This window comes from Jatropha curcas, chromosome 2, assembly GCF_041381405.1.
Source record: "Jatropha curcas cultivar XTBG-Jc1 chromosome 2, XTBG_Jcur_1.0, whole genome shotgun sequence".
NCBI lineage: Eukaryota > Viridiplantae > Streptophyta > Magnoliopsida > Malpighiales > Euphorbiaceae > Jatropha > Jatropha curcas.
Window position 1 is genome coordinate 29,699,536 of NC_143152.1, and position 20,692 is coordinate 29,720,227.

A 20,692-nucleotide genomic window follows, 5' to 3' on the forward strand; every position below is an offset into this window, starting at 1 on the left:
TGTTACATAAACAGCAACAAAAAAATCAAGAAAAATAATTATTAATTTTCATGTATATTAAAGATAAGCTTGTGGGTCTTCGATTATGACTATAACAATTTCCCTCAAATTTTAGCATAATTGTCACTTATTATTAGGCATGATGGTCGTGGACCACCTCATTCAGCAATTGAAGTATATATATATATAGTTCTTAAACATAAAAAAAGTGAAAAGTCCTCTAGGAAACATGCAAGCAATTCTTTATTATCTGCAATAAAAATAATGGAAAGAAAAGTAGTACACCCTATTAGATCTTGAAACACAGGACCATGCTTATAAGCTTTTAAACTTTTCCAACATAATCTTCCAAAAGCAGCTGGGAACAAAATTTCTCTCCAAAATGTAGATGTAAGACTTTGATCGGTAGTAAAAAGAGTGGAGCACTGAAACTAAAAGCAAAGAGAACAGATTTTAAAGAAAATGACAAAAAAAAAAAAAAAAAAAAAAGAGAAGAAAGACTCTGCTTAGCCTTCTACTGTACAAAAGTCAGTTGGCATTATTCTTTGATCACATGAGCTTGAGCATCTCAGGCATCACATATGAACAAAATAAAAATCAAATAATTTTGAAGTACTTTAACGGACACCACAGTTTGAAATCATTAGCTTTTTCTTTTCTTTTTTTTTTTTTTTTTTTTTTTTAAATTAGAACGAGAAAAGAACTGATCGTATATACAATATTCAAAACTTTACAATTTCTGTTTCCCATCTGATGCATTCTGGGTTGACATTTTTCGATATCCTTCAAATCAGGCTATCCAACCAACCACTAAAACCATCTTTTTCCCCAGTCTCCCACATAAGAAACATATATAGGAGTAATCAAAAAATTATATATGGGGAATGAAAAATGGCAAAAATAAGGACAGAAGAAAAAAAGAGAGAACTAATATTAAAACGTCAAAATTTCTTTTCCTAACTCAACAAGAAATATACACTTTGTACACAGAATGAGCAGCCCGAATTCACCCGTTGAGCTTGGATAAGAACTGGGTCAGATTGTACTCTTCAGTGTACTGTGATTGATCCCAAAGCTCCTCCAATCCCCCAAGGATGGCTTTTAAGCCTTTTCCGGTGCCCATTAATTTAGGATCTCCATCAGAGTTGCCATCTGAGCGCTTCGTAGTTCCCTGCTAAAAGAAAACAACATAAAATTTGTCAACCTAAAAAAGACCAATTCAACGTTTGATCTCAACACGAATGAATACTAAGTTCACAACACGATAAACTTCAAAACAAGGGATAACATGAAATATTTTCCCCGAACACAGTGACATTCCTATCAATACCTTTGTATTGGCTTCAGCTGATGCAAATAAATCGAGTAATTGGTCAGTATTCATTGTTTTCAGGCTGGCATTCTCTGCATTAATAACGGCATTAGCAACAGATAATTTAAACTTTTGGAGACTCATAACTTTCTCTTCGAGCGTGCCACGCATGATGAGGCGATGGACATTCACAACCTTCTTTTGACCTAATCTATGTGCCCTGTCCATGGCCTGCAAACATATTGAGGAAACATAAGATCAACAATGATTATGATACGACATGTAGATTTAGAAAAATAATCTGTAACGCTCTTGGATAGTTTATTGACATTTTAAAATTCGTACAAATAAAACATTCACATACAATTTTTGTATGCAGTGGAAAGCAAAGGTTGGTAGGCCATAGAAATGTCGCATAATATTATTTTAAATCCAAATCATCCACAATGAGCCAACTGCTGAATTGAAATCATTGTCACCAGCATTAGAAAGCTAATGCTAAAATGATAACCCTACCCACAAATTCCACTAAAGTTAATGGCCCCACTTATGCTAGTTGCAAGATTTCATATACTTTGCTGTGCAAAATCTAGTACGGTCATTCAGTTTTCACAAGCCAACTTTGCTTATCTTGCAATATGTAGAAAGATTGTAAATTACATGACAGACAATAAATCATTCTGGCATTACGCATATTTAGTGATCAGTGACGATGGGTAAACAGTAAGCCTATTAGCAGGAGTATGTTTTAAACCTGATGATCTCGCATTGGATTCCAATCATGCTCCATGAAAATAAGGGTATCGGCAGATGTCAGATTCAAACCAAGGCCACCAACTACATACAGAGCAAAGAAGGTTATATTGATTTTTTAAATTTATGAGTCGAACCACCTAAACCAGAAAAAACAATCTTACCATGCGTTGTGAGCAACAAGGCATCAATAGTAGGATCTGAATTGAAAGCTTTAACAATGTCAAAACGTTTCTCTGGTTCAACTGATCCATCCAGCCGCAAGTATGTGACACTGCTTTGAACCAACAGGCACAAGTAAAATTATATCAACCCTAACTTACTTTCATGTCACAAGTCTCAAGTCCACAATTAAGATAATCCATATGAAACTATGAAAGGAAGTAGAACAAGGTGACAAACTTCTTTTTGAAAAATCTTCAAGTAGAACAAGATCCTATTTTTTACTATGATTAAGATATCGCAGCCCATCAGTGACTGACTGGTTTAAAACAAAAAGTCCTTCCCTTTTTCAGCTTAAGTCTCAAGGGCAACTCAAAGACTACACGACTAAAATTACCAGCAAAAGGAAAATGATGTTATCTATAGAGATCTGATGAGGTAGAAATGGCAAATTATATGAATAAAAATGGTATGAAGAAGGATATATGGTTGGTCCACATTAAAGCTTTCTTGATGTTGTCGGAGTTAACAACAACATGACAAGAAATTCCAGTCATATGGTTATAAAACGGTTTATTTTCTTTGCACAAAGTTATAAAACTCAGTTTAGAAGTAGGAAAGGAAAACTTACTTCCTCATATGGGAGTGAAATAAATCTCTTTCAATAATGTCAAGAAGGGCCTGCATGAATGCCATTGTTAAGCAAAAGTCATAGAAGAGCAATTAAAATCAACAATATGGAGATATAAATTAAACAGATTATATATTACCTTGTGCTGAGCAAATATCAAAACTCTGTGCTGCCCAACACTCACAGCATTCTCAGAACTTGAAGCATCTATACCTATGCCACACTCTTCCAGAATCTCTTGGAGTGCTACTAATTTTGGAGAGTGGTGTAGCTTATGCAATTCAGAGATTACATCAGAACTTGGAGGCAGGAGTTCTGACAATTGAGATGCAAGTACTTCAGGCATCTTTTCACCAACAACAAGCAATGGATGACTGCAAAGTTTTAGCAAGTATTGCAGTGCCTGAAACATGTAGGAACACTTTAGCTTCTTCATAACTAGTTGGACTGCCCAAAAAAAAATGAAGAAAAGAGGCTAAAAAAAGAAACCTGCCGCAAATTACCTGGAAAACATGTGTAGATGCTTTGGGTGAAGCATTATGTCCTTCGCCATGTGCTGAATCGTCTAGTTTAACCATACTTGAAATCTCTTGTCTAACATGTGAACCAGAAAACTGTTCGTAGAGTTTTAATTGAACAGGACTCAGGTCACAATATCTATCTTGAATAATTTTCTCTGGCAAATCAGACAAAACTTCATCTTTTGTCCGCCTGAGAAGAAAAGGCATGACCTGTTGTATTGAACAGTAACTGGAAATAAGTGGAACAGCAATGGTTCAAACATAATACTGGAAAGGATGAGGGAAGTGGGGGTGCTGACCAAACAAGGGAGTCAAAGAACAAGAAACAACAATGCTCACCTGCTTGTGCAGCGCTTCCATGGCAAGTGCCCCAGCTTCAGCATCCTTAGCAGAACATTTAGCATCTCTAGCAGTTAGTAAAGGTTTCCCATACGTGGCTTGAAACTGCCAAACAACAAATCAACAGTTGAATACACAAGACGACAAACAGAAATAAGATTAAAAATCAAGAACCGAGCCAGATTAATTTTTTACAAGACCAATAGTAAAACCAAGCCCATAGCATTAATGTCGGCCAATCAACCAAGCACCATAGGTCCAAAAGAAACCCTAACTAGAAAGAATCAAATCATTTAGCAGCACCAAATTATCATTTTCTCATTAATTCCTTTCAAGAAGGCAAATAACTCTCCAATCCCAAAAGCCCAACAACCATTCATAATATATAATTAATTAGTGCTTTCATCAGCTAGGAATAAAATTTCAATTTTCAGCACATATAAAATAACTACATCAAAACTCTAAAACATGCATTGAAAAAATACAAAGTAAACAACCCAGATATGGACATGGAATTTCAAGAGACTGTACGACTTCATTTTTTTTATCCAAGAGCTTAAGAAAAGCCAGTAATCATTCCCATAGTATGACAGGAAAGTTCACCAAGAAGGAAAAATGCCAAAGAGAGTAAGCATAGGTAAACAATAGGTAGATTTACTTCATGACAGAAACTTAAAAAAGCCAGGCGAAAGCATGTCCAGCATCTTAGAAGTTAGACAGCTAAAGACATCCGAAGTTTTTTATATAACCAAAGACTATCAACTTTGACACGTATGATTAAGCTTCCTTCTTTTTTCTTTCTTTTTCCCTCTCATTTTCCCTGGAATCATGTGCATTCTCATTAACTATTTCGAACTGGACTAAGTATCTATCCAATGAAACCACATAAAAAAGCTTAAAGTCCATAAACAGTCTTTAAATACAATGTGAAGCTAAGAAGCAAGGAACCTAGACATTGAGCCCTTACTTGTCTGTCAGTCCCAAGAAATCCTGGCATTAAAAAGTCAAAGAGAGACCACAGATCCATGATGTTATTCTGCAATAGAAAAGTAAACCGTTTATCAGTATAACCAGTGAGGTAATTTTCACTGTATTTTTTGTCATGAATTTAACCTGAATTGGAGTTCCACTAAGTATCAGGCGATGTTGGGCTTTCAACTGCTTCACTGCAGCAGTAATTTTAGACTTCGCATTCTTAATTATATGCCCTTCATCTAAAATACAATAATTCCACAGTATCTGCCTAAGGAAATCAATATCTTTGCGAACCACATCATATGAAGTGATGATGACATTATGCTTATCAAAATGATCTCTAAGAGACATGCGATCTTGAACAGAGCCAGAATATTGCAGGGTACTTATTACAGAAACATCAATGTACTTCTCCATCTCAAAGGCCCAATGTCCAACAAGTGTTGATGGACAAACAATTAAAGATGGTTGAATGTCATCACTGCTATTCACAGTGCGACGCTCAGCAATGTCAGATGCCACAATTGCTGATGCCTGTAATGTCTTACCAAGTCCCATATCATCACAAAGGATCCCGTGGAGCTTGAAACGTTTTAAGAAAGCCAACCAGTTTATCCCTTCTTGTTGATACCTGCAGCACAAATCTTACCATTACTGCTCTTATTACCCACAATCAAAAAAAAAAAAAAAAATGCGAAGAACAATCTGAATGAAAAAGTTTGCGATGCAGAAAAAATAAGCACCATCTGCGGAGTTCAAAAGCAGTACTTATGGGCATTGTGCAATTTGTTCCAGAAACAAGTTCCATTGTGATTTTGCAGCTTTGTGATTAAAGATTCTTTCACTTATTTTCTTATCACAGTTGCTTTACTTGTGCTTATGTCCTAGAAACAACTTAGACGACTAGGAATTTGCCTGAAAAGAGGGTGGAAGGCAAAAAGTAAGGAAGGGAAAGATGGTTAACCTTTCTGGTTCAAAAGAACTGAGGACAAAAAACAGAAAGGAAGGAAAAGGTAACATAGTCTCATTAGAAAAGCATGGAAGGGACGAAATAGGTTAGCATCTCCAATCTAAGGGGGCCACAATTAGGGATGGCCAGAGGCTAGAAAAAGAAGGCATTGTGAAATCATCAATTTTGTCTTTCCCATTAAGACATCAAACAGAAACACTTAACTTTGGCCTTCAAACTAGAAGCAACTTTTAAACATCAAATCACACTTTCATTTCAACAATTAAATTGATTATGGCTATGTGTTGAGGAAAAATATGTATAGGTACCAACCTCCTTAATGTGACCCTCAATTCAGTGCAAAGCTTGTAATCATCAATATGTGAATTGTCAAGCAGTTGCTCCAAAAACTGTGCATCTTCTGTATTACTCGTTAGAACCTCATTCAATCCACAAGGAGGGGGTAGGCCTCGTGCTAATGGAAGAAGAGGAACAAGGGCAGCAAAACTGCGTGTCACACACTGCCTGACAGAGTGATCAACATCACTCATGCACCGAAGAAGAGGAACAACTAATAAAGGAGCATATGGAACCAACTCCACGCCCAATCCCTGAACAAGCAAACTAATAAGCATGCCAGCACCTTGTCTGGCATGAACAGAAGTGGCATCCCCTAGCATTGGAATTGCACTCTCGACTACTGCAGCCATAACATTTGTTGTCATTGACTTGGCCATTGAAGTAATACACCTAGAGGCAGCCAATCTAACTGCAACATGAGAATGGCGAACACATTTGAAAATACATGGGAGAAGTGTGAGCAACTTAGGCTTCAATGCTTCATTGAGCATTGGAGTGATGGAACGTACTACCTGCAAATCATAAATGGGAAGTACATAAGTGCACATAAGCCAAAGTAAAAAGAATCTAAGTCTGTACGACATAACAAATAAGCAATTACAGATTCCAATTTTCAAAGGAATATCTACATGATAAAAACACCTGAATATTATTTATCAAGATCTGAGGATCCTTCACAGCCTCAATCCTTCTTGTAATTTGTTGTTCATCTGCAAGACTTCCAGGCATCAGAATTTCAGTGAGGCAATCCCATAGTTTTGGAAGCTTGTCAAATAAGGAAGCACCAAATTTCTCGCACAAATATTTCAATGCAAGTTCAGAACCCCGTCTACTAATAAAGCCCTCAACTTTTGACCTGTCTTCTCCGCCAGCTACCGAATGAACCTTGGACTTTTGTTTTCCTGTATTACTCCCAAAGGAAAGGAAATCTTGATCATCAATAGTCTCCATGGAACTGATTAGTCCAGCTTGAGGGGTCTCAGAGTGATCCGAACATGTCAAACTACAAATATTCTTGACTAGCTTATCATTTGGACTAGGCTTACGTGCAATACAATGAAAAATTAGCTCAGCAAGTGCCTCAGCAGCCTTGTGCTGCAATATTTCCTCCTTCAAAAAGGAACATTGAAACAAAAAATAGAATTCAGTAAAACCAATGTATGATCAAAATAAGAACCATGGAGTGGGGAGAGGTGGATGGGAGACCTGTTCTCTTCTGATTGAGGCCATCAGAGGCAAAATGATTGGGTTAAGTCTGGCAGGAAGCTCAGACATCCAGACAACTGCAGCAGCAACTAAAGCAGAGACAGTAACATGCAAGTTACTCTGCAGATTGTTCCATTAAATAAACAAGTGTCAATGAAAGAATATGTAGAAATTAGAATAGTGATTGATTCCTTTAAATAAACATTCTAACAAAGTTTAAAGACATCTAAAGCACACAGGGAATCCATTTGCATGTCTGCCATTTTTTCAGAAGAAAGGTGAAAAAGATGTAATCATAGAAATCAACTGCCTAATATATCTCTGATGGGTGGGTTCCAACTGAATGTACAAACTTATCTTAAATTCTTACTCTAAAAGGTTCCATGCTTCATTTCACACAAGATGAGAACATACCCAGAAATTACCTGGACGCATTTCAAATAGCCTGCAGTTGTCAAAAGTCGGTGCTTCAATGATTCAATATCATCCACAATGTTTCGTCCCAAAGATTCATTCCCAGAACTATCACCACATAATGGAGGCAACTTGGAAGCAAAATTGATTGCTTCATCAGCACTCAAGTTCTCCATATCAACTTTAATAGATGATAATGTATTCTCAGGCAAGCCAGATGACTCAGTGGCTCGGCATAGCAGACTGGCCTCATTGCGCATCTTCACATAAGTCCTTGAGAGCTCAGAGTATGGCAGAACTGAATCTTTTGTAGGAAATGCAGGATCCGAACAGGATAACAAATCCAACAGCCAACTTTTAACATTGCTAGGAAAGGCAGGCATAAAATGCACTTCAGGGAGGTCATTGCTTTTGATTTCTTTGAACCATGATATGAGAACCATGGATGCAACCTGATAAAGCAGAAAAGTTATGTAGGGATATAAAGGAAGAAGGGGAGAAAAAGAGTGTAAACAAATCCAATTCAACTTCAATGATTGGGAAAAAAAAAAAAGTTACCTGCCGCTGTACTCCAGATAAAGAGGTAAGAGCATACTGAAGCGGATCAATAGCATATTGTAAAGAACTGTCACGCAACTTAGAGGCAAAAATTCCCAACGCTGATGCCGTAATCACTCGAGTATTAGTGACTGACATTTCAACATCAGCACCAACAATGATCTTAACTGTGCTAGCAGAAGCATCCCCATTTCTTTCCTGTAGAATAATTTCCTTCCCTGGATCTAAATCAATGTTTCTAGAAGAGTCATTTTCAAGTTTCGCAGCTCTCATTTTTGCTGCTGCTCGAAAGTGAGACTTCCGAGGTAGAGCCGCAGGCCAAAACATCTTCGTAGAATCTAATGCTGAACCATATGGAGTAGTTGCAAGTTCAATCCACGAAGACATGTAGGAATTTGCAGCAGCTTCCAAATCCTCCACAGGGCACTAAAACCAAAGAGAAAAGAAAAGGGGAAAAAAAAAAGGAACCATTGAGTCTACTCAAAAGCTTCAGAGAAGAGACAGAAGCATAAAATAAGTACAAAGAACAGGGAATCAATTAAACAACAATTACCATTCTCATACTCTAATAACCCCAATAAATAATTAGAGTATAATAGAAATTGACTATCATCTATCAAAAAGAAATTTCAGTTGCAAAGTAGCACAGAACAGGTAGGTTTTTTTCTATTTCATCTAATCTTGCTCAGATTGAATGGAACATAACTGAAAACATTCATTTATCTGACACTATATTTCTTAATATCCCAGTAACTCACTTTATTAGAAATGAAACCCAATCTCTACCTTCTGCTTCAAAAATTAATACAAGCGGTTATCGTGCTTCCACAGAATATTCTTTACTTCTATCTAGTCTCACAGATAATCAAACCACTAAGAAAATTTCTAACAAATATTACTTCTCTACCTCCAACCCCAACCCCATACCTACCCCACCCCCCCATCCCCCCCAAAAAAAAAAAAAAAAAAAATAATAATAATAATAGTAAAATAAGAAGAAAGAAAAAAAAATACATACATGCAGAGAAACAGAAGTTAAATCTTAAAAAAATTGAAGGACAACATATAGTACCTAATGAATATAATCCATCTTAATCGAACAAAATACCTGAACAAGGAGCCTCCAAACCCTCTCCGAACATAACAAAATTTCTTCATTTGATTCAAGAAGTAAATTCTGAAAAACAATCCGAAGGGTATCTCCCAAAATAAAGGATGGCCAAAATGATGCACCAGATGGTTCAGAAATATTCCTTTTATAACTAGCTTCAAGTAATCGCTCCTGCAAATAAGATTCCTTGTAAAATACAACAGGATAGAAACATTCCCACATATAAAGAAACCAATCAAGATAGCATTCTTCCATAAACATTTAAGAGGGGAAAAGCCGAAGGCCGGGATAGGAACCAAGTTAATGAACATGCATAGAAAGAAAGATACATCTGGAAGCAAATGAACAAAATCAGACGTGGAACTTTATACATAAAGTGTATAAACAAAATCAATATCACTAATATTATTGAAACACAGTCAAAAGCAAAATGTTGGAGACAACTGTGTGAGATTAGCAAAAAATTGAAATATACACAATAATGCATATATTAACATTAACAAGCACAGACCAGAGTTCGAATAGCTGAATATCGAACTGATGTGATACTGTGCCTCATAAATGGCCATAATCGCGGTGCCAACGTTGACAACATGTAAGGATTCTCCTGCAAATCTTTTCCTTCCCTGGCATCGTCAATATGAATTACTTCATTCAGGTCTAATTCCTGCTTCTCTTTTGATACCATCTTGGGGATCATATCTTCCTGGGAATAAATTTCTGCCAACAGATTCATCACACTGCAAAATGCCCATGAAAAACTTTGTTATACTCTCTGTATCACTTCAAACTACCAAAGAAGGCACAAAGTTCCAAAGCCTATTTCAAGATCAGTAATCTAACCCGAAGTCTGATAAACTATGCAGAGTTCTAAACATAAGGAAAGATATTTCATACAGAATTTGAAGAGAGGGGGAAAGACAGCACAGATTAATTAACAACACTGCATATAATAAAAATTCAAAGCAAACAACAAGCTTGTCCAAAGCTTAGAGTCTGAATCTAATTCATACACATCATCTGCGAAAATTAGCTTCTTTATTTATTTATTAGGGAGGAGGTGGGGAACAAGCGTTGGCAAAGAAAAAAGAAAGCGGAATAAACTTTCACAAACCTTAAATATAATACCTAACATCAACGACCTTGCTAATAGTTTTCATTATCAGTTTATCACTCTATGGATGAATGCTATAGTTGCATTATCAAAAGAATGCCCTTGAAAATTTGACCTTTCTATAATACACATAGGCGATCAACATATTCACCCAACACAGAAAATCAATCTCTAAGACAAGCTTGAGCAACACTTTCTTTTGCTTCTCTACCGATCCTACCTTAGCTTCAATTTCTAGACTTAGAAAGCAAAGAGGTGTTTTTTTTTGTTTGGTGATATAGGTGTTGGCTGGTTCCGGAGGGGGAAGGTCTGATTGGTTGGGGCAAAAAGCTCAAAAAACAAATTAGCATTTAGAGCCACTGAGTGTGGTGGCCGAACCATTTGAATTGAAATTAGGGGTGAGCAAACTTTGGAAAAAACCAAAAACCAAAAACCAAACCAAACCGAATTATGTTCGGTTTTTGGTTCAGTTATTCGGATTTGGTTTCAATCTTCTATAATTTAGGTTTTCAGTCTTTGGATCAGTTATTACAAAACACTTATTTTCTAAGTAAAACCGAACCGATGTCTAGTGAACCAACCAGTTTAGTCGATTTCCGAACTTATTTCTGTTTGGTTCAGTTTCAAGGAAAAGTCATTTTCGGTTTTCGCAGTCTGGTTCACAACCGAACCGCCCATTTGCAACCCCCTAATTAAAAGAGAAGTAAATCATCGACAAAGCCAAACATAATAAAGACTAAGACAAACTTTACAAATATGATACTGCCCTCTAAATCAAAAGACAACTTTTATACAAATATATACTGCCCTCTTAAAACTTTGGATTCTCCTTGAGGGAGATCACACAGGGAGTAAAATGCATAAATCCTGATATCAGAAAAATTGGGCAATCCACCTAACATACACACATCACTAGTTAGTTGGCAGCCAAATTTGATAACAAGGAATTTTGACAAGTGGGAGGAAACTAACATGGAACTCTGAGCAATCTGCTTGTAAGTATAGCTGGATCACAATTCCACAAGAGCCCAGAGAACCCAGCCAAGCTTTATGTATTTTAAATTGATAAGACACTAAACACGCACTTAGTCACAAGCATACAAGCAGAATACCTATTAACTGATAAATATGAAGAAGCTGAAAGAAAGCCACAAAAGTTACAAACATTTGAATTTACAGCAGGTGTTAGCATCAAGACATTGACAACTAACAGTCTGTGCAATATACAATTCTAATGTGTTTCTCTCCTATCACACAAAAAAATGCAGTGTGCATATTTTTAATTCTCCTGGCACATAAATCAGGACTATTAGCTACCATAAATGACCAAAACAGAAAGATGAAATACCAAAGCACCTTGCTTACAGAAATACCTGCTAGTGGATGGACTTAGATCATCTAAATCAAGTAATATATCCCAAAGTAGCATAATAATGGAATGCAATGTCCGACCCTTTAGAGAGACGATAGAAGCAGCAGTAGGTATTAAAGCATCTGCAGCAACTGCCCGAACATCATCATCAGGGTCCTCCAGACCAGCTTTACAAGCAGGCAATACATAGTCAAGCAAATCAGGCAGCATCTCCTAAAAGAAACAAGAGATGAGGAATGGCACAAGAGATGGGAACAATTACAGACAACAGCTAACAATTGAATGTATGCATAGCTTGAATAGAATATGCACCCGAATGGACAAATGCCTAAGCAATTGCTCTGATCTCTTTTCCTTTGCACCCAGATATTAATCCCAAGCACTTGGAATTGGGCAAGGTTCTCCCAGCAAGACTCAGTCGGAGCATTTCCATTGCAGGAAGAGAGATATACCACTATAAATTATGATACTTTCACCCCATTTTTGCCCAGTTCCTAAACTCTCCTCGTATGTTATCTATGTATTGTGTGTGTGTTCGTGTCTGCATGCCCACAAGTGAATAATGTTGACTAGAATATGATATTGAAACAAGAAAATTTCAAAGAAAGTAAATCAATGTACCCCACATTTTAGTGATTGCATAGAGCCTAAAAAAGAAAGGTCCTGCAGACTATAAAAAAATGAACAAGACTACTTGTAGTTCAAATGATTCATTTGTTTAGATGTGCAACCACATAACAAGTAATTAAACTTTGTGGTATCAAGGAATCAGGAACAGTACTTAAAATCAACTATGTCTGACATATCATTGGGACTTTTTTCTATACATCAGGTTTTATCGTGTTTATTTTTTCTGAAGGAAATAAAAGGTCGATTATAGCCAAAACTGCTATGGTCTTCCACCCTGGCCAGTCACAGGCCTCAACATCCAACCTTATGATAAGTTTAAGGCCTGGGCCCCAACCCATAATAGGCATCAGGTCCAGACCATCCAGTCTAAATCTCTTCCAAAACATCAATCTATAAAATTCAAAGCACCAGAAACTCAAATAACCAAAATCAGAGAAAAATAAAATCAGATTTAGCACTTAGCTCTATTAATATCATCACAACAAAGTTTTACCTGACGAACAGCAACCAAGTACTTGATACCCAAAAGGCTTCCATGACGAATTTCCCATTCTGGTCTACGCTGAACAAGAAGAATGCAAAAGAATAAAAATCACGAAAATGGGCACTAAGTGCACTGCAAATCCGTATCTACAATATAATTGAGACCAAAAGCATGTCCTTAAATGATATCTACCTGCATTTGAAGCAGAATATTTAATGTTTCAAAAACTAAAGTGCGATGCATGTACTTAAATGTGGCACCCAATGCCTGTGCACAAGTTTCCCGTACAGGAGCAACCACCTGGTCAGATACATAATCTCCAAAACTGCAGGACAAAATAAAAGAGAAAGAGCAGGCATAAATTTTGACATGAACCGAGAAAGAGAAACTCCAGACTAAATGGTAATCAGCAGATCCCACACATAAAGGTAGCATAATGCACAAGCTTGAGAGTAATTAGTACTATTTTTGGCATTTGTAATAGACAGAGGAAAAATGGGACCTTAAGGTCAGATCTAACACGTTAAATTAAAAGAAATTGGGATCTTACCGGTCTAAGGATAATATGCACAAGAAACGAATAGAAAAATCTTGAAGATATTCACTATTTTTCTTCCACGAATACCTAGAGAGTTTAACCAAGTTCTTTAGCTCACAATTTTCAGGAAGGCTGCTAAGTACATCTGATTTCACAGAAACCTTATCTACATAACAACCCTTAGACTCCACCACCTTAGATGAACAAGGTATACCATCAGGGTAATTATCACACTCCATCTTAACAGAACTAGCATCAACTTGACCATTAACCTGTCCTGAAGGGATGTTCCATCCACCATCTTCAACCTTGATACTGATGTCAAAGTTACCTACACAGCCAGTAGACAACATTGACATTGATAAAGAGGATGCATCTTCTAACTTTGGCTTTTTCTGATGTGACTGCAACTCATCTGCTGAAACTTGCATATTCAAATCAATTTCCCTCTCTCGTTTCCTTGTGCTTGAATAATCTAGGTCTTTTAATTCATCTAGAACACCATCTAAGCTCAAGTCAGGCATGAACACCCCAGCAGAACCACCATGATGGGTTAAAATTTCTCTCAATGCCATGACACTACCGTGACGAACCTCCCAAACTGCAAATGTATTTCCAGAGAAAAAATCAAATGATTGAACTACACCATGCAATCCAACATCTAGCAAAATATATAAGCTCACCGGGGTCAAACATGTCAAGGAGAAGTTGCTCAACAAAACCACGGAAAGGCCACCTCCCTTCACCATCATGCTCAAAGCTTTCTTCGTCAGTATTTACCTGCATTACAAGTCAGGTTCAATCGTTGCTTTGCACTTGAACAAGTGAAAAGACAAGATACATAAAGAGGACCTTATGACCACCAAAAAATGAGGGAAAATAAACCACAATCGACAATCTAACTCTCCCAATTTGCACTTCACGATTCCATTTTAGATGTCTCAGCTTTATTTGTTTTAGAAAATAATGTCATTAAATATACCCCATCAACAGAAATAGCTTTAGAAACACATGCCCTCTTTAAGAAAAAATGAGTTTGCAGAGAGGAATGTACAAAATGGTACAGACAGATTATCACATAATTCTGATTTGTCAATCAGCTCAAGTGTTCCTAATATATTTCCAAATGAACCTTCAGACATTTCTAATACACTGATAAAGAGTTCGAAAAATAGTCCGTGGGCTCATATAGTCAAGATATTTTGCTCATTGGAAAACTGAACAAGTAAATCCTAAGCAAACATACACATCTTTTTTATTCCAATTTAGGATGATAGAATAGTCAAATTGTATAAGGAAATAATGATACTATCACTAAGACGACAGCAACAACAATAACAATAATAATTGTTGTCATTAATGACAAAAACAATTGGCCACTAGGAAAAGGTACACCATTGTTCATTTGTTTCCATGTAAAAATATCCAGAAAAGCAGGAACATGTGCAGTGACCGTGAAGAGCAATCCATATTCTATATATCAAGGAACCAATTCAATACCTTGTTAGAGTTAAATGAATCTTGATTTGAGGCCTTTGGAGTTGTACTCTGAGCAAATGACACCTCTGTATCACCATCCTCAGACCAACCTTTTGCTTGGTCTTTTGAATTAATTTTTGCCTTTCGCTTTAAGAGGTTCAGTTCCCTAGCACTTGGTCTTTTTGATACAACAGTGGGAACCATACTTGCAACCAGTCGCTGGATATTATGTACTGATGGAGGCATATAAAATCCATGCTCCAACCCATTTCCTTGGGAATGCAATTTTTGGGCAACAAGGTCTTCATCTTTAATTACATCATTGACATCCATAAACTGCTCGCAGACATCCAAACCTGCTCACAAAAATCTAAATCAGTGAGAAGAGACTCAGCAAGCAGAAAACAACTTAAGATGATAGAGCAATCCACCTCACAAAATGCAACAAGGGAAAATTTAAAGATAGGAAAACCATATGAGCAAAAAAAAAAAATCATCATTTCTAATGAAAAAATGAAATGCAATTGTGAAGTGAGGAACCCGCAATTAAAAGAGGCTACAGAGCTCAAAGAATGTCCATGATGTAGCAGGCAGGTACTTTCCATAACCGAATATGTAACATGAGCACATCTAGCAGTATGTTAAGGAGAGAAGATGAAGGGAGAATAAGGGATAAAGGAAAGGGAGGGGAAGTTGGTTGGCTAACAGAGAGTTAAAGCTAAATGCATTTAAAGACTTATAATGCAAATCCCTGCCCCTTCCACTATCTGGTCCAAGGAAGGCATACCAAGCCCCACCACCCGAAAAATAAAAAGCCTATGAAAAAACATTCCTAACTGTGAAAACCAGGTTATCCTATTTTCCGTTTTGACTCCACTGTCAACCTACTATATCCAAACAAATTGCATCAAGAAAAAATTATTCAGTACTGTATTCAAATATCCATCTTCCAGCATCATCTTAACAGTTCCAAGATTTCAATTTGATGGTGAATGTCAACAAGTTGTCCCCAAACCAAATGCAAAATCTACAGCACTAAGAAATCCAATCATCTGGTGGCAGGAGATACTCCAGTTATCCAATGGCTACTAATAGTTAAGCAACAATGTACCCAGAAAAGTAACTGTCATATGCGTCCCAAAACAGTAGCAGTAAACAGTTACTAATAGGTAACCAACTAAAACCAGCACAACCTTTTTAAAAGAAGAAGTGGGGAGTAGAAATAATAGAGTACAGGTGGAGCACCTGTACAGGATTAAAACTTCTAAACTGATTACTTCCAGACGCTGGTGTTTTCATCCCCTACTACTGTTTCGCCTACCAAATAAATACAATCAATCTAGCAATGCATGATAACAAGCTAAATCACAGGATATCAGAGAGCCAGGACAATTAGAAGTCAAAACTACGGAACCTTTAGTCCAAGGATATCCAAATTATTGACTCGAAGATGTAAACGATTAATGTTCTCACTCACCAAGAAAGGAAAATTTTAAAAACAATACATGATATGTATTCAATAAACTGCTTTTCTGTTAGAATTCCTAACAAAAATCAGTAAATTGAAAATAACAAGATGCACAATTTCTATCCTCATACGTTCAGCATGAAGTCTTAGTCTCACTTCATTATTCTCTAATAGGTCCTACCCACCCTTCCTGCCCCTATTTTTTTTATAAAAAAAAAATTCAAATTAAGAATAACTGGTTTACACTCTTACTCTCTCTCAGTTGGTACAGTTCAATAATGTACCACTTAGGTTTACTTGTAAACATACCCAACTCTATCCAATAAATCTGAACATTATTTGCATAACATTTTGTAACTAAAAGAAATAAGTCTGAACGAATTATCCCATTGAACCATGTTTGGAGAGAATGTCGTAAAAGAGACACCAAAAACAAAAAATTTGGGGAGCACTAACCACTTGGCCATCTGATAGTTTTACACACTGAATAAACTCAATCTCTAATATGCATATAGATACACAAGTATATCGGTCTGTAGAAAGCAGAAAAAACGTGTGAATTACTAACCCAGTCTGCGCCGGAGATTTTGTTTCTGCCGAGCTAATCGCTCCCTTGGACTCTTGTAATTATCAATTGCAATATCATACTCCTGGATCAAAGCTGATGTAAGAATCTCAACCTATAGATGCATAAATTTACACAGGCAACATCTGAAAGGAACTGGCACAACTGGGACATCACATATAGTCATTTTAATTCAAAGCAAACTGCAGCAACTGCTGATAAAAATGCAATGATGATGGTAATGATAATAATGATGCGAATGGTCATTGAAGGTAGTAAACAGGAAAAGGTACAATGGCAGATTTTCCAATGAGTGCAGCTATCAATATGTTGTCATAGAACTATCAAAAAATAAAGTACAGATATGGCTTTCATTAAATGCCATTAATTGTTAATCTAGTTTTATGCATAAAATTCTCTGCTTTGTTATAACCTTAACTTGTTCAATCGACAAACCCATCTCATCCTGATAAAAACTTAATAAGGGGCCATCTTTTCTTGATTACAAGAGAAGAAAAACATTCTTAATGTCAAAAACTTTGGGAGAAACGGAAAGATGGGTGAACAGAATTACAAGTGCAAGCTTATCCCATCACTTTCTGATATCAAACATGCAGAATGTAGAGAATTATAGTGGTTGAGAAATTGAAGCCGATAGATTTTTCCAGTTCCCCTCACAAACAGATGCATTGTTTATTATGATAACTGATAAAAGTCAAGCATGACCCTTCTGAATTTATAAGCAAGACGATGAAGAAATTTAGTTCTTTATTCCCTTTTCCTCCATCCTGGGACTTCGCCCAAACTCCCACATTTTTATTTCCATTCCAATTCTTTCAAGCTGAGAAGCACCTTCTAATTCACATCCAAAATTGGGAGAAATAAAACAAACAAAAGCGAACAGTCCAAGTATAGTACCCAAAAGGTGAAAACAACAAAGTCAAACAGACACAGCGTAGTTAACTGAAAGTAAAAGAAGAAGAAACATATTACCTGTCCCCCAGATGCCAACAAGGCACCAAACTCTAACACCTTGTTCATATCAAAACTGCTTAAACAGTGTGGCAAAGCATTTAAAAGAAAAAAAGGAGAAGTGAGTATATCAAGATACATAAAAATGAATATAGCTTACATGCATATCTGAAGATATATTAAATATACCAACTGTATACAAGAAAAAACGTGCAAAAATAAAATAAGCAGCAAATGCAAACTCCATCAACAACCTTCTAAATGAACCACTTGACACGATCTTAGAATGAAAATCAGGCCAAGCAACCAAATCTTCAACAACACCTGAAATCCCAGCCTCGGACATTTTTGTTTCCACGTAGCCAAATAATTCAGGCAATGATGTGTGCTTAACATTCTGAGCAATTGCCCCAATTGCATGGGCAGCAGCAACTCTCGTATCCCAGTTTTTACTGCGGAGATATTGAGAAACCTATTTTCATAAAGTACACAGCTTAGACCGTGGACAAGAATTAGCTTATCATAGACAAAAAGGAGTGAAGGAAAAGAATAAAGATAATTGCAGATAACAACATTTCAAGCACAAATCAATTGATATTACAGCCAATATAATTATTCATTGGCAATTTAAAAGAAAAATCTTGTTATAACCCAAATCATTCATGAATATTTCAATTGAATATCCTGAGACAATTTTGCAACAAAAAAATCCAAACATCGGAGTAATATAAACAATTGAAGAACCTGTAGAAGCTTGGGTGAATCTATGTTTTAATGATTGACTACAAACTTTAGCTAGCAGTAAATCCAATAATAAGCAATTATACAGGTTGTCTGGGGAGTTCAGTTCAAGTTTTAATAAGCCAGTGATGCATCTAAGCAAGGAAAAATAGATAAATGTCAGCAGATTACAATATATCATTTATGCAGACTAAAGTCTTCAAAAAGTTGAGTTAGATTCAGTGAAAGCAGAAGACTAAAAATTCCCCCTTTTCCCTACACTTCAAAGCAGTTATTCTCATCCAAAGTACCCTCTGAATTTCGCTCCACAACTGTTCATAGAGATTTCTCTCTCCACATGCAAATTTTCATAACCAGTCAACAGTTTATAAATGAAATACATCCTAGATGACCTTCTCAATCCAAACCGATTCCTATCACAAGCTACCATAGCTTAAGCCTTTTGTATTATAAATTGGTTTACATCCCAAGTATCTGTTTCAACTTCACAGTTGGCATCACTATTAAAATGAAGCCAGTGCCCAAGTAAAAGGTCAAAATCGAACAACAACCATATCTCTGATCATGCAGCCTTAAAGCTCCTGCACATCAAGACAACTCCCAACAGACAGCGCTAAAAAAAATGATAATTGCACTACACGACGAATAAAAATCCAAAATTAGTAAGTAACCGATAAAAACCTTCTTCAGAAGAGAGCTTAAATCCTGAGGATGTGATTTTGCAATGTCCCCAATCTGTCTAGCTGCAGTAAATCTTGTCGCTTGGGTAGAACCAGCTTAAGAGAAGGTTTCGTCAAAGAAAAACTAAAATTTAGCATATAAAAAATAGAACCGTTGTTGTGAATTAGAAAATACTTCACACTAACACCAAATCACACCAAATCAATCGGATCCAAAAATGGCAAAACAACTCAAAAAAGAAAAAGAAAGGGAAAAAAAATCGAAAAACGGCAGACAAAGGATACTGTCTAATAGAGTCAGTAAACGATTGAGACGCGAAGATTGCTGCTGAGCCATAGCCAAAACACAAGAGGCTCCAAACTACGAATGAAACGACAGCATTTATCATCCAATTCACTTATGCCCCGTAACTATAAACATATTCTTCCTGTGAATAACAATAACGAAATGATCGAAAAAAAATTAAGCTTCAACGCGTAAATCACAATGCCTTTGACTTCAGGTTCAATTCTCCGGTTCCAATATTGTTGCAAATATTGCTGGAAAGAAGCAAAGGATAAAGAGAAATATTTCGCTTGGTTTTGCTTGGTTTTGTTATTATCTCCGTTAGGGTTGGGATTTCAGAGAGAAAGCAAAAAAATATTAAAAGGCTAATAATTAGGTAAAGATAAGTGTATGTATATGTTTGAAAAAAGTGGGATAGAGGAGGAAATTAGGGTTACCAGGTGGAGGAGGAGCAAATGGGCGGTGTTTATGGCGGTTGAGACAGAGGCGGATTACGATAACTTTCTGGTTTCGCGTCAATGTGAAAAATCAAAACAAAAACCTTATTTTATTTTTTTTTTTCCCCTTAACTGCTGTTATAATTAAAGCGTAAATAATTAAAACTAACGACCTTGTGTATGTATTTATATTTTGCGTATATGCGCTTTTTCTTTTTTTCTTTTTTATGAACCTTTCGGCCTCTGACTCTGATTGGATAAAATGGCAACAAAATGCCAATTTTTAATTAATTATTTTAGATCTTGTCAAAAAATATATATATTTTTTTAGATCGGGCAATATTTTGTCACAAGTATCATGGGAAATAATGAAATAAAAAACACCCTCATTTGAAAAGTGGATTTAAGGTTTAGTTGATAAATAATTTTAGTTTCTATATTCAAAAAAAGTAATGGGAAATAATAATTTATTAAACTAAAATTTAAAATTTTCTAGTTAAATTTAAAAGGGTAAATGTAATTTTACTAGTATATTAATAAATCAATTTAAAAATTGAAATTGTTGCTAAACTTATAACATTAAGATCTCAATTTGTGCATTCAGATTGTAAAATTTATTCAAAATTTAATTAAGT

At 36.1% G+C, this 20,692-nt stretch overlaps 1 protein-coding gene across 2 annotated transcripts; it reads right to left on the minus strand.

Annotated features, from left to right (window-relative positions):
• Nucleotides 1-694: 694 nt before the first annotated feature.
• On the minus strand, nt 695-20,171 carry RGD3 (ROOT GROWTH DEFECTIVE 3). 2 transcript variants are annotated; one of them, XM_089717543.1, is made up of 28 exons: nt 19,620-20,171; nt 19,336-19,430; nt 18,168-18,385; nt 17,935-17,989; nt 16,945-17,026; nt 14,930-15,264; nt 14,113-14,209; nt 13,442-14,030; nt 13,084-13,216; nt 12,901-12,969; nt 11,779-11,990; nt 9,803-10,031; nt 9,289-9,462; nt 8,181-8,606; nt 7,634-8,074; nt 7,209-7,328; nt 6,645-7,112; nt 5,976-6,514; nt 4,832-5,324; nt 4,686-4,754; nt 3,719-3,823; nt 3,362-3,589; nt 2,998-3,261; nt 2,859-2,908; nt 2,230-2,339; nt 2,067-2,149; nt 1,331-1,543; nt 695-1,174 (listed from the first exon to the last, which is right to left on the minus strand). In XM_089717543.1, the coding sequence occupies exons 1-28, from the start codon at nt 19,669-19,671 to the stop codon at nt 1,007-1,009; spliced, it is 6,117 nt and encodes a 2,038-aa protein (XP_089573669.1). In that variant the 5' UTR covers nt 19,672-20,171; the 3' UTR covers nt 695-1,006. The 2 variants fall into 2 exon arrangements, with proteins under 2 accessions (XP_089573669.1, XP_089573670.1); XM_089717544.1 differs by having other exon boundaries at nt 695-1,171; nt 19,620-20,169.
• Between the last annotated feature and the right edge of the window lie 521 nt (nt 20,172-20,692).

Bases quoted from the DNA above. Each gene is read 5' to 3' on its own strand.
- RGD3 (XM_089717543.1), bottom strand. From the start codon at position 19,671: ATGGCTCAGCAGCAATCTTCGCGTCTCAATCGTTTACTGACTCTATTA. The intron at 7,113-7,208 runs GTCTCCCATCCA...TCCTTTTTGAAG, and splicing joins CCTCAATCAGAAGAGAACAG to GAGGAAATATTGCAGCACAA. The intron at 6,515-6,644 runs GTGTTTTTATCA...TATGATTTGCAG, and splicing joins TCTTGATAAATAATATTCAG to GTAGTACGTTCCATCACTCC.